Source organism: Pan troglodytes, chromosome 18 (genome assembly GCF_028858775.2).
Source record: "Pan troglodytes isolate AG18354 chromosome 18, NHGRI_mPanTro3-v2.0_pri, whole genome shotgun sequence".
NCBI classification, from domain to species: domain Eukaryota; kingdom Metazoa; phylum Chordata; class Mammalia; order Primates; family Hominidae; genus Pan; species Pan troglodytes.
The window spans coordinates 55,902,484-55,915,300 of record NC_072416.2 but is presented as its reverse complement, the minus strand read 5'-3'; the positions used below and the strand labels follow the sequence as shown (position 1 = coordinate 55,915,300).

The window sequence follows — 12,817 nt, the reverse complement described above, 5'->3', positions numbered from 1 at the left end:
GGAGGTTGTGGTGAGATGAAATTGCACCATTACACTCCAGCCTGGGTGACAGAGCAAGACTCTGTCTCAAAATAAAAATAACAATAATAAATAAAAATTCCCTGCTTGGCAATTGGTTGAAAGAGTTATCAGTAGAAAGAAATGTCTGGGTTATGATAAGGGGTTGTGGTGACCTGGGTATTTTCATGCAGATGAAGCCTCTAAATAGCGGGCTTTAGAGAAAAGAGACTGTGATGTTTCTTACCAGACTTAAGGTCTGTGTTGATGTTAACGCTGGAGGGGTACAATGAGGCGTGTCCGACCCCCTCTTCCTTCATGGCCTGAATTAGATTTTCAGGTAACTCGGGAAAGCCCTTGGCCAAGAGGAGGGGTCCGTTCCGATGGTTGGGGACCTTATAATTTATTTTTGGTTTACAATGGTGATGATGGTGACAATGATGATGATAATAGCAGCAATGCTTGTAGGATACCTATTTTGTGCCAGCTCTGCTTAAGGCACTGAACACAGTAATTCACAACCATCACATCAGATAGTACTGCCCCATCCCCATTTTACAGCTGAGGTAGCAGATGGGAGTTCCCAAGGTTACACGGTTCATGAGTTACAGAGCTGGGATTTGAACCCAGGTGTCGTGGCCACAGAGTCCTAACTGCCTCGATGAAAAGGAAAAGTGCCAACCTGGTGGCCAGAGGGAGTGGGGGAGGTGGGCATGAGCACTGTTGATTCCACCAAAAGTCACCAAAAGTTACTAACATTTAAAAAAATTTTTTTAGCCAGATACAGTGACTCATGCCTGTAATCTCAGCACTTTGGGAGGCCAAGGTGGGCAGATCACTTGAGGCCAAGAGTTTGAGACCAGCCTAGTCGACATGGCGAAACCACATCTCTACTAAAAATACAAAAATTAGCCAGGCGTGGTGATGCACGCCTATAATCCCAGCTACTTGGGAGGCTGAAGCAGGAGAAGTATCGCTGCAACCCGGAAGGGGGAGGTTGCAGTGAGCCAAAATTGCGCCACTGTACTCCAGCCTGGGCAACAGAGAGCAAGAAAAAAAAGTTTAGAAAATTATTTTAATGAACAGACTTAATTTATTTAAAAGTGGTTTGAAGTTTATAGAGAGGTCCATTGGAAAGTAGAGAGAGTTCCCATATATATGCCACCTCCATTATTATTATTATTGTTACTATTTTTTGAGACAGGGACTTGCTCTCTGTTGCCCAGACTGGAGTACAGCAGCATGATCTCGGCTCATTGCAACCCACACCTCATGGGCTCAAGTGATCCCCCCACCTCAGTCTCCCGAGTAGCTGGGACCACAGGCACACACCACTGCACCTAGCTAATTTTGTACTTTTTGGATATATGGAGTTTTGCCGTGTGGCCCAGGCTGGTCTCGGCTTCCTGAGCTCAAGCTATCTGCCTGTGATTGGCCTCCCAAAGTGCTAGAGTTACAGGTGTGCGCCTCATTTTAAGGCTGGATGGTGTTGAAGGCGACACTCTCTCCCCTGCCCTGTCAAAAGCCTTAAGCAGGAGAGTGAGCAGAGGGAGGGCTCAGCCCTTGTGCTGATGGAAGAGTGCACTGGGAGTGAGGGCAGGCAGCAGACAGCCAGCAAGGGGCCCTGCTGTGTCAGAGAGAGCAGCAAACCCTCCAGGCCAACGGGTGGCTTGAGCTAGGGGAGGGAGGGCAGTGTGGGCAGGAGGGACGCGCACAGGATTGGGGCTGGGCCTGCAGAGTCAGAGCGGAGGCTTGAGGGACAAGGGATGAGTAGTCCCAAGTGTGACTCCTAGAGCTGCCCCCTGGCAGCGGAGACAGGTCACTTCTCTTTTCTGGGCCTCAGTTCCCTCACCTGCAAAATGGGGCTGCAAATGGGACTCCCACCCTAAAGAGGTGACTGAGGAATAGATGCCTCTGAGCCCCTGCCTCAGTGCCTGGGCACAGTGGGCGCTCAGTCAGCCATAGTGAGGATGAGAAGGTGGAAGAAGGAAAGGTCCAGCGGGGAGTTACTCACCGAAGGGTGCCCGCCTCACCCTGGGCTGTGCCCACTAGTGACACAAAATGCCCGTGGTCCAGCTGTCTACCCCCAGGCCCTTGCTCCCAGTGGGAACAGGTGGGATGCTTGCGTCCAGGGTGGCGGCTTTGTAGAGTGGTTAATTGTTCAGAACGTCCCCTCACAGTATAGATGCCCCAACCTTAGCCATCATGGCTATGGCCGTCGCCTTCTGCCATGAGCTCTGCACCGAGGGGGAGCCACACCTTACCTTTACAGAGATGTCCCAGGCTGGTTTTGGTGGCTCATGTCTGTAATCCCGGCACTTTTGGAGGCTGAGGCAGGCAGACTGCTTGAGCTCACAAGTTTGAGACCAGCCTAGGTAATATGGCGAAACCCCCTCTACAAAAAAAATACAAAACTTAGTTGGGCATGGTGGTGCAAGCTCGTAATTCCAGCTACTCAAGAGGCTGAGATGGGAAGATCTCTGGAACCTGGGAGGTGGAGGTTGCAGTGAGCCCAGATCGCTGCACTCCAGCCTGGGTGACAGAGTGAGACCTTGTCTCGAAAGAGATGTGCCAGAGGCCAGGGCAGCCCAGGCAAGCAGGAGAGGAGTCCCTGAGAGCCACTGTGGGGTGGAGAATATCAGGGATGGGGTCAAGATCTAATGCTTCCCCACGTCACCAGTGGCCCTGTTACCCATTCCCATTCACAGCCCTGCTCCTGAGCCCTGGCTAAACCATGCATTCATTCACTTCCTTATTCATTTAACCCATCACAAGGAGGCAGAGGGGGACTTGAAGCCCCTTTCTATGCAAAGGGGAGAATGCAATTTCTGCATGGAATTGAACTCTGTGAGCTTACCCTTTCTGAGACCCAGTGTTCCCACAGCACAATGTGGGTAACTTACATCCAGATTTCTTATGAGAAATAATAAATTATGTGTAGCATGTCTAGCCTGGGCCTGAACAGGAGTCAGTGGCCCCTGTGCCTAGCTATGGCTATTGTTAGGGGGAAGCCAGCATGGCAGGAAAGGAGTTAATAACCTGGGGTATAGAGATTTTAGGGGGTCACAAACCCCCCAGACATTGGAGCTAAAATTTGAGCATATGTTGGCTTTTCTAGGGAAAGAGAGCTGGCTTTCTCTAGATTCTCAAAGGGGCTTGTGCCCCAGTAAACTAAGAACTCTCCTCCCTGGGGCTAAGCCTGGCACATCCGTCACTGGGCAGCTCAGGGAAGGGAGAGTAAGCAGAGCAGTGCGGGGGTGGGGCAGGGGGACAGCTGTCTGGGACCTCCTTCTGCAGGGCCCTCTGCGGGAGGAGCTCGAGCTGCCCAGCAGTGGGAAGGGCACGCTTCCTTGGCAGCAATACTCCTTCCCAAATGTCGTCCTGCAGGGAACCCCAACATGTGAACCGAGTACGAGTAATGAAGGAGGATTCTTAAGAAATTCCAATAGCATGAAGAATAACAACTTTTACAAAGTGAACATTTGTGGAGTGCTTGCTGTGTGCCAGGGGCTCAGGGTCCCGAGCTCCTACAAATGCTAGGCCCTGCATCCCGCCCCAGTGCTCTCCTGCCCCGGTTCTGCCCATCCTGAAGCACAGAGGGTCCCCACAGACCCAATAGCGTGGAGGACAAGGAGACTTCAGGGAGGCCCCTAAGATGTGGCATGTCATTGGAAGATTCCTCCAGCTAGGAAGGGTTTGGGGTAAAGCCAGAGCTTTGTGGACATTGTGCCTATGTCCTCTCTCTGTTGGTGGCCCAGCGGCATAAGCACCCAGCTCCCAGACAGCCAAGGGGTCTGCAGAGTTGGGGGTGCTGCTCCGTCCCGCTAAACGCTGCTTCGCGCGCCCTCTGATGGCCAGAACCAGTATGACGGGGGCTTGACAGGCCCGTTTTGGGTTCTGAAACTTGCAGGCAACAGGTGATGTGGAGGTGCAGGGCGGCCCGCAGCCCTGCCCAAGGCCCCGCAGCTATCAGAGGCAGAGCCCCTACCACACTCCCCAGCAACCTCTGCTTCCTCCTTCCTGCACGCATTGCACGTTACCTGCCTGTCCCCTCACTGGACCACGAGCTTCTTGAGGATATGGGCGAATCTGTTCAGTTCCCCAGGGCAGGCAACAGTGGTTGTGAAGGCTTTGACAGCTCCCTTGCTGAGAGTCCACCACATGCCAGGCTTCTTCTAGCACCTCATTTTGTCTTCATGGTCTTCTGTAAGGGACATTCTATTGCCATCCCCATCTTATGGAGAAGGAAACTGAGGCTTGGAGAGAGAGAGAGAAATTTGTCCAAGTTATGCAGCCAGAAGGTGGCTGAGCCGAATGGCTGAGCCCAGCCAGCCTGGTCCAGAGCCCATGTTCTATCTAGGACACTGCATAAATAGCTGCTGCAGGAAAGCCGGCAGGGACTGCCCAGTCTCTAGGCCCTTCTGACCTCACCTTTGCTGACCCAGGGGAGGGCTCAGCCTGAGGTGTGGACAGGTGTCAGAGGGACCCTTGCTGCTCTGTGATAATCACACACAAACTTGGTGTCTTCATGCCTTTTGAGCTGCTGTAGTAAAATACATGAGACTGGGTAACTTATAAAGAACAGAAACTTATTTTTCACTGTGCTGGAAGCTGGGAAGTCCAAGATCAAGGTGCTGGCATCTGGTGAGGGCTGCTCTCTGCTTCCAAGACAGTGTCTTGAAGGCCACAGTGTCCACTAGAGGAGAGGAATGCTGTCCTCGTATGGAAGAAGGCAGAAGGGCCAAAGGAAGTGGAAACCCTCCACCAGAACCTTTTGTAACAGCTTTAATCTATTCATGAGGGCAAAGCCCTCGCAGCCTAAACGGCGCCTGAAGGCCCTACCTCCTGACACCACTGCATTGGGAATTAAGTTTCCAACGCCTGAATTTCGGGGGACACATTCAGACTAGAGCACTTGGGGCATTTCCTATGCCTTTTACCACACAGTAGGACACCCTCCCCCATACCTCCCTTCCAGAAGGTTCACAAGCCGACGTCAGAGGGTTACTGCTGGTGGATGACATCTCAGAGAAGCAGACAGCGCCCAGCTCTTGTACTTACCAACTAGTGACCATGGGTGTGCCCTTTCCCTTTGGGGGCCTCAGTTTCACTATCTGGAAAATGGATGGGCCGGGGAGGGGTGGGTCAGAAAAAGTCATCCTCAAGATACCGTCCAAACTTGATGTTGCTTTTGCTTTTCATAAGCCAATATGGCTGCAGATGGCAAATGAAAAGACTGAAAATTGAAGGAACACTGAAGGAAATTGAGGGAGCGCGGTCATTAGGAGTTGGAAGACCCTGGTCTGGCCTCCTGCCAACTCTTCCTGGAAATCCCCTGGAGCCTCAGTTTCCACATCTGTAAATGGGGATGGCAACATGTCTCTAGAGACACAACCATACCCGATAGCATTTGTGAACCTGCTCTGCAAACGGCAACGTGCTCTACACGTGCAGGAGGTGGTTTTCCTTGCATAGATGAGCTGTAAAGGGTTTCTGTCTTTTGCACAACATGCATCTATCAGAGGCGTCTGAGCCAGACTGCTCAGGGGCGGCAGAGTGGGGCCTGTGATGACCCATGTTCCCTTTCTCCTCTCTCTCCAGTTATATTCGCTGTTACTACTTTGCTGTGAAGACCCTCATCACCATCGGGGGGCTGCCTGACCCCAAGACACTCTTTGAAATTGTCTTCCAGCTGCTGAATTATTTCACGGGCGTCTTTGCTTTCTCTGTGATGATCGGACAGGTATTGGGGCACCAGCCCAGCTTCCCACCCCACCTGACTGCAGAGCCCCCTCCCACTGTTGCCAGAAATGTCACCCTCTGTGCCCGTTGCTTTTGGATTAAGCCTGGGAAAGAGCACTAGACTGAGAGTCAGGAGCCTGGAGCACTGGTCCCTGCGCGGTGAAGGGGGTGGTGGTGAACTCGGCCCTATTCCCTCTCTGAGGTCATTATCATTTGAAATGTCAGTTCCTCTGGGTGCACTGGGCTGAATGGTTTTCTGCAGAGACCGAGGGAGAAACCCCTGGTGTTTCTGGTGTGCCAGGGCAGCATCTTACATTCTGGTCGAGACATGAGGTGACAGTCAGAGGTTCTCAAATTTATATTTGAAGGGCCCCGCCCCGAGGAACAGCACACTGGCTTCCTATTTCCTCCAGCATGGAGTCAGACAACGTGGCCGCCGTCACCGAGGAACTGTATTGTACCAGAATCAGCCCAGCCCAAGGAGCTTTCCCCCATGGTGTGGTCCCAGGGACCTGAGGCCACCAAGGGGCTGGCAGTCTCCCTCCCTTCCTCTTCCCCACATCCATGCTGGAGGCAGAACTTCCCGTCAGTAAAACTTTCTCTGTGTGAGGACATCTGCCTACCCCCCTCCCAACGCCCTGCCAGGAGCACATGCCCGTGGTCTGTGTGAAGTGACACATCCCAAATCCATGGAATAGCGCCCACCCCCAATGACCCAGTGGCTTCCTTGACCTCCCATAACCTTTCCCCCAGATGAGAGATGTGGTAGGGGCCGCCACCGCGGGACAGACCTACTACCGCAGCTGCATGGACAGCACGGTGAAGTACATGAACTTCTACAAGATCCCCAAGTCCGTGCAGAACCGCGTCAAGACCTGGTACGAGTACACCTGGCACTCGCAAGGCATGCTGGGTAAGATGGTCACGCCCTGGCAGCCACCAGCTCCCAGTCAACTCCTGTCGCCTGGTGCCCGGTGCCCTGCCTTCGGGGCGCCTCCCTCGTCCTCTGTGTCTCTGAGGTCCCAAGTACTGGGGCCTGTCTTGGCTGTGTCCCCAACATTGGTGTGAGAGGTGCCCAGTGGGGCCCCTGAAGTGCCTCTAGCAGGGCTGTCATGAGATCCCTGGAGACGGGGGGCTTGTCTTCTGTGTGCCTGCCCCCCTCACTTTACCTACCTTGAAATGCATCCCCATCCAAGAGCGAAGTGTAGTTTGTTTGTGTGTTTGTTTATTTATTTATTTATTTGACATGGAGTCTCGTTCTGTCACCCAGGCTGGAGTGCAGTGGAGCAATCTTGGCTCACTGCAACCTCCATCTCCCGGGTTCAAGCGATTCTCCTACCTCAGCCTCCCAAATAGCTGGGATTACAGGCATGTGCCACCATGCCTGGCTCATTTTTATATTATTAGTAGAGACGAGGTTTCACCATGTTGGCCAGGCTGGTCTCGGACTCCTGACCTCAGGTGATTAGCCAGCCTCGGGCTCCCAAAGTGCTGGGATTACAGGTGTGAGGCCGAAGTGCAGTTTAAATTGAAAAAAAAGAAAAAAAAAAAAAGGAAGAAGGACTTTCTGTCCCTTCCTCCCTCCCTTCCTCTCTCTCCCTCCTTCCCTCTCTCTCTCCTCTCTCCTCGCTTTCTCTCAGGGCATTGCACACCCCATGATGGGTGCAGCAGGCTTAGCCCTGGATCTCCTGGGGCAGCTCTAGAGCTCCACAGCCAGGTTGGGGTCCTGAGTTTATCCCCCGAGCTACAAGACTACGGGCATGTCACTGCCATTTGCTCATCTATAAAGTCGATATTATAGTAGGGCACCTCTTGGGTTGCTTAGGGGATTTAGTAAAATAGTTTTGCCGTTAATCCCAGCACTTTGGGAGGCTGAGGCAGGAGGATCACTTGAGCCCAGGAGTTCAAGACCAGCCTGGGCTACATGGCAAAACCCCGTCTCTACAAAAAGTCAAAAAATTTAGCTGGGCATGTTGGTGTGTCCCTGTGAGTCCCAGCTACTCAGGAGGCTGAGGCTGGAGGATCGCTTGAGCCTGAGGAAGTTGAGGCTGCAGTGAGTTGTGATTGTGCCACTGCACTGCACTCTAGCCTGAGTGACAGAACAAGACCCTGTCTCAGAAAAGTAAAAATAAGTACCCGTGCGGTGGCTCATGCCTGTAATCCCAGCACTTTGGGAGGCTGAGGCAGGTGGATTGCTTGAGCCCAGGAGTTTTCAGACCAACTTGGGCAACATAGTGAGACCTTGTCTCTAAAAGAAAAAATTTTTTTTTAGCTTTTCAGGGTTCAAAGTACTTTAAAAATTTTATTTTAATAAAAACTAAAACTAAGATAATCTTTATAAAACATTCTATTAAAAAGTGCCTGGCTTGGCTGGGTGCGGTGGCTCACTCCTGTAATCCCAGCACTTTGGGAGGCTCACGTGGGTGGATCAAATGAGGTCAGGAGTTTGAGACCAGCCTGGCCAACATGGTGAAACCCCGTTTCTACTAAAAATACAAAAAATTAGCCAGCGTGGTGGTGGGCACCTGTAGTCCCAGCAACTCGGGAAGCTGAGGCAGGAGGGTCACTTGTACTAGGGAGGTGGAGGTTGCAGTGAACCAAAATCATGCCACTGCACTCCAGCCTGGGTGACAGAGCGAGACTGTCTAAAACAACAACAACAACAAAAACATAAACAACAACAACAAAAAAAACAGGTGCCTGGCTCATAGAAGTGCTCCAGAGACTTTAGTTCTTGCTGATGTTGTCCTTCCAGGGAAGTGGGAACACAGGTGACCAATAATTGCAACAGCGCAGGGGCTACTAACATAGTAGCTGAGTGGAGGATGTCAAGGGAAGGCAGGGAAGGCTTCCTGGAGGAGGTGATATTAGTGCTGGGTTCTGAAGAATGAGTAGGAGTTTGGGAAATGCACAGGGGTGCTCCTGGCAGAGGAAACGGTATTGGCAAACGCCTGGAGGTGAGAGAGGGTGCACTACAAATCCAGAGTGGTTCCATGCAGCAGGGCAATGGTGTGCCCTGGTGAGCCGGTAGGTGGGCACTTGGCCCATATGTATGTCTGGGGTGGGGCCCGGCCTTGCCTCTGACCCTTGCCAGGCCTTGTTCACAGATGAGTCAGAGCTGATGGTGCAGCTTCCAGACAAGATGCGGCTGGACCTCGCCATCGACGTGAACTACAACATCGTTAGCAAAGTTGCACTCTTTCAGGTACACCTTTTGGTGCCCTCACGCTCAGGGCTGTGGGAGGCTCCAAGCCCAGTCTTCTCTAAAAAGTTCCTTTCCCTTCCTCACCGGGACAGGGCTGTGACCGGCAGATGATCTTTGACATGCTGAAGAGGCTTCGCTCTGTTGTCTACCTGCCCAACGACTATGTGTGCAAGAAGGTGAGCTGGCCCGGCAGCCACCACGGGATCTGGGGTTCACCATCCCCCTGGCTTTCAAGGAACTGAGCTGGAGGGGTGCCTGCCAGCCCAGGGCAGAGCGAGATTGTTGGGGAGGGAGAAGAGCGTCTGTGGCTTCATGCTGCAGTGACCTGACCAGACCCAAGAGCAGGAGCGGATTAGGAGGCTTTGCCGACTCTATGCAGTCAACACACATGTGCCTCGGGCTTTGCAAAGCATTTTCTCAGCTCCATTGACACAGGACCATGGGGGCCAGGACAAAGACCCCCCCCCACTCTACCTTACAGAAAGGGAAACTGTGGAGCCTGAAGAGAGGCAGGGCCTTGACTGTGTAGCTGGAACTGCTTCTGGGGTCTCCATCTTCCCATCAGGAAAATGGGGCAGGAGAAGGGATGGGCTTAGGTCAGAGGTTGCAAACTGGTGGCCTTTGGATAAGATCCAGCACACAGGTATTCTGTGGGTTTTTTTTTTTCTAATTTTTAAAAAATGTTGAATTGGTCCCCAACCTTTAAAAATTTGGAGATTTTGTATAAAAATTCAGATTTCTGGTTGAAAACAGAAAATCTGCCAGCGCTGGGTCCACTTTCCCAAATGGCAAGAGGCAGCTGGGGTGGGGGAAAGGTTGCCCCAAAGGGGGACATCGTGTCCCTTCCTGATGCCACAGCCCCCACCACTCCCCACTGCCCCACCCTAGAACCCCCTCCCTGCTCAGCTTCACCCTCTGATCCCAGAAAACATCTGGAGTTGAATCCTGGGGCCTGACAATGTCTAGAGCCCTTTCTGCTCCCTGTCCTTGGGGTTCAAGGTGAGACCAAGGTCACTTGGTGAGTGACGGGAAGGGTCAGGAACCCAGGTTTCAGTCCTCTTGCACAGAGCCGTTAATAAGTTAATAATAAGCCATTAATAAGCATACGGGGGGAAACATTACCCAAGCAGGCTCTGCAAGACTTGGGAACCCCCATCCCCAAGAAAGTCCCTGTCTCCAGGTTATATGCTGTGCAGCAGTGAAATTTCTGGAAGCAGAGAGCCGGGGTGAAGAGGGGAGAAGTATGCTTCAGAGACCTGAGAATTTAAAGCTGCAACCTTAGGGGCAAAGAGGGGTTTGGGAGCAATAGAGTGGCCTGCCTGACATTGGAGCCACTTCCTGGCTGTGCAGCCTTGGGCAAGTGGCTTGCCCTCTCTGAGTCCTGCTCATCTTATGGATAAAGTGGGGGATGTTGATAGTACCTCCCTCATGGGGTGGTTGTGAGGGCTGAATAAGATGTGCATACAGAGCTTAACATTGTTCCTGGCACACAGCAGCTGCCAGTACTGTTGCTGTTGTCTTCGTGGGTGATGCAGAGTTTGCTTTAAATGAGAAAAAGTGAATCTAGAGTCTGATTGCAAATTAAATTGAGCACTTGGTGAGCACGTGTGAAGGGCGCCCTCTGCTGTCTGGTTTTGCTCGGCAGCGATCTGTCTGAGACACCCCGGGGACTGGTTACTGAGGTGAGGGTCCCTTCACCCTTTCACTCTTGTCAAACTAAACAGAAACATGGAGGCAAACCTCTCTTCCTTTTTGTTAAGGGGGTCATGCATGTGTGAAATGCACAGGAAAATTTTGTCAAATAAGTCAAAAGTGTGACAGTTACTGTCCTTGGTCACTCCCCCCACCCCTTATTTATTTATTTGTTTGTTTGTTTGTTTATTTGAGACCAAGTCCCACTCTCTCTCCCAGGGTGGAGTGCAGTGGCACTATCTCGGCTCACTGCAACCTCCGCCTCTTGGGTTCAAGCATTTCACCTACCTCAGCCTCCCAAGTAGCTGGGATTACAGGCATATGCCACCATGCCTGGCTCATTTTTTTATTTTTAGTCAAGACAGGGTTTTGCCATGTTGGCTAGGCTGGTCTCGAACTCCTGACCTCAGGTGATGTGCCCGCCTCGGCCTCCCAAAGTACTGGGATTACAGGCATGAGCCACTGCACCGGCCCCCTTTTTAATTATTATTATTATTATTATTTTCTGTAGACCTCCTCTTCCCCTTTTAAACACATGTGACTCACAGGTAGCTGGCCAGGACAAGGGCCGGTGAAGGCATGAGGATTGGAAGGCGCGTGGCAGACTAGGTGTTTCTAATTGCAGTCCAAAGCAAGCTATTCATTCATGCATGCATTCGGTTTAACTTGGGATTAAGGCCATTGTATTCATTTTCCAGGCTGCCGCGGGACACTGTGCAACTCCACCACAAGCTGGGTGGCCTCTCTCCTCAGCTTGTAGGTGGTCATCTAGTTTTTTTTTGTGTCTCCTCACATCCTCTGGTCTCTATGCCTGTCTTTGTGTCCACATTTCCCTTTTTTTAGGACACCAGTCATATTGGATTAGGTCTAGAAGGACCTCATCTTTAGGAATTACATCTGCAATGACCCTATTCCCAAATAAGGTCACATTCTGAGATGCTGGGGATGAGGATTTCAATATATGAATTTGGGAGGGAGTACATAATTCAACCCATAACAACCATGAACTCTGGAACCAGACTGTCTGGGTTCAGATCCCAGCTCTTGGGCAAAGAGTGATCTCGACTCCGAGGGTTGTTGAGGATAAGTAGTACACTGCATAAAGCAATTTGGGGCTGGGCACAGTGGCTCATGCCTGTAATCCCAGCACTTTGGGAGGCTAAGGCAGGCAGATCACTTGAGGCCAGGAGTTCGAGACCAGCCTGGCCAACGTGGCAAAACCCTGTCTCTTCTAAAAATACAAAACTTAGCCGGGCGTGGTGGCACATGCTTGTAATCCCAGCTACTCGGGAGGCTGAAGCATGATGCCTGTAATCGCAGCTGTTTGGGAGGCTGAAGCACAAGAATTGCTTGAACCCAGGAGGCAGAGGTTGCAGTGAGCTGAGATCATGCCACTGCACTCCAGCCTGGGCGACAAAGCGAGACTCCATCTCAAAAAAAAAAAAGGCAATTTGAATATTATCGTTATTGTTGTTCCCATTCCTGTTGCATATTATTGTTATTGTTGTTCCCATTCCTGTTGCAGTTAGCAAATTCTTCCCGAGCCCCTGAGATGTGCCAGGTGTAGACATCATTTGATGGTGGGAGCTGCTATCTGATTTGCCCTGCCTCCATCAGTGAGTCTAACTGGAAATTTGCAGAATTCCATTATACCTGCACCTCCCAGGTTAGCTGGCACTTCCCATTCCATGACATCACTAACTCCCCCACCGCAACCCTGTCAGTTACGGAGGGCATGGGGTAGTCACTCCTCCAAGTCTACAGATGGGGAGACTGAGGCCTGAGAGGGAAGTGACTGCCCCCACACAACACCCCAAGTTGTGGTGGCAGGGCTGGACCACAGTGCCTAGGTTCCTCCTTGCCGGACCTCCAGCCTCTGGATCCAGCCCTGGCTGCTTCTCTGGTGACTTTGGGGGATGGACAGAGGGACTTGTCACTTCTCTGTTTCAGGGGGAGATCGGCCGTGAGATGTACATCATCCAGGCAGGGCAAGTGCAGGTCTTGGGCGGCCCTGATGGGAAATCTGTGCTGGTGACACTGAAAGCTGGATCTGTGTTTGGAGAAATAAGGTCAGAGGCAGCTGGGGTAAAGTGAGGGGCCTGGGGCAAGGGCTGGGAAAGAAGGCGGCCAGCGGGCAGTGCGAGTGTCTACGGCTTGGTAGATGCAGCACTGGCACCTGCT

The 12,817-nt window shown here is 51.9% G+C and overlaps 1 protein-coding gene across 1 annotated transcript in view; it reads left to right on the top strand.

Annotated features, from left to right (window-relative positions):
- The window catches only part of CNGB1 (cyclic nucleotide gated channel subunit beta 1), a 93,181-nt gene that overhangs the window by 66,302 nt on the left and 14,062 nt on the right, over nt 1–12,817 (top strand). The window contains exons 27-31 of the mRNA XM_063797184.1: nt 5,599–5,740; nt 6,493–6,652; nt 8,847–8,944; nt 9,037–9,120; nt 12,587–12,705. Of these exons, the coding sequence (XP_063653254.1) occupies nt 5,599–5,740; nt 6,493–6,652; nt 8,847–8,944; nt 9,037–9,120; nt 12,587–12,705 (603 nt within the window). The remainder of the gene's footprint in view (nt 1–5,598; nt 5,741–6,492; nt 6,653–8,846; nt 8,945–9,036; nt 9,121–12,586; nt 12,706–12,817) is intronic.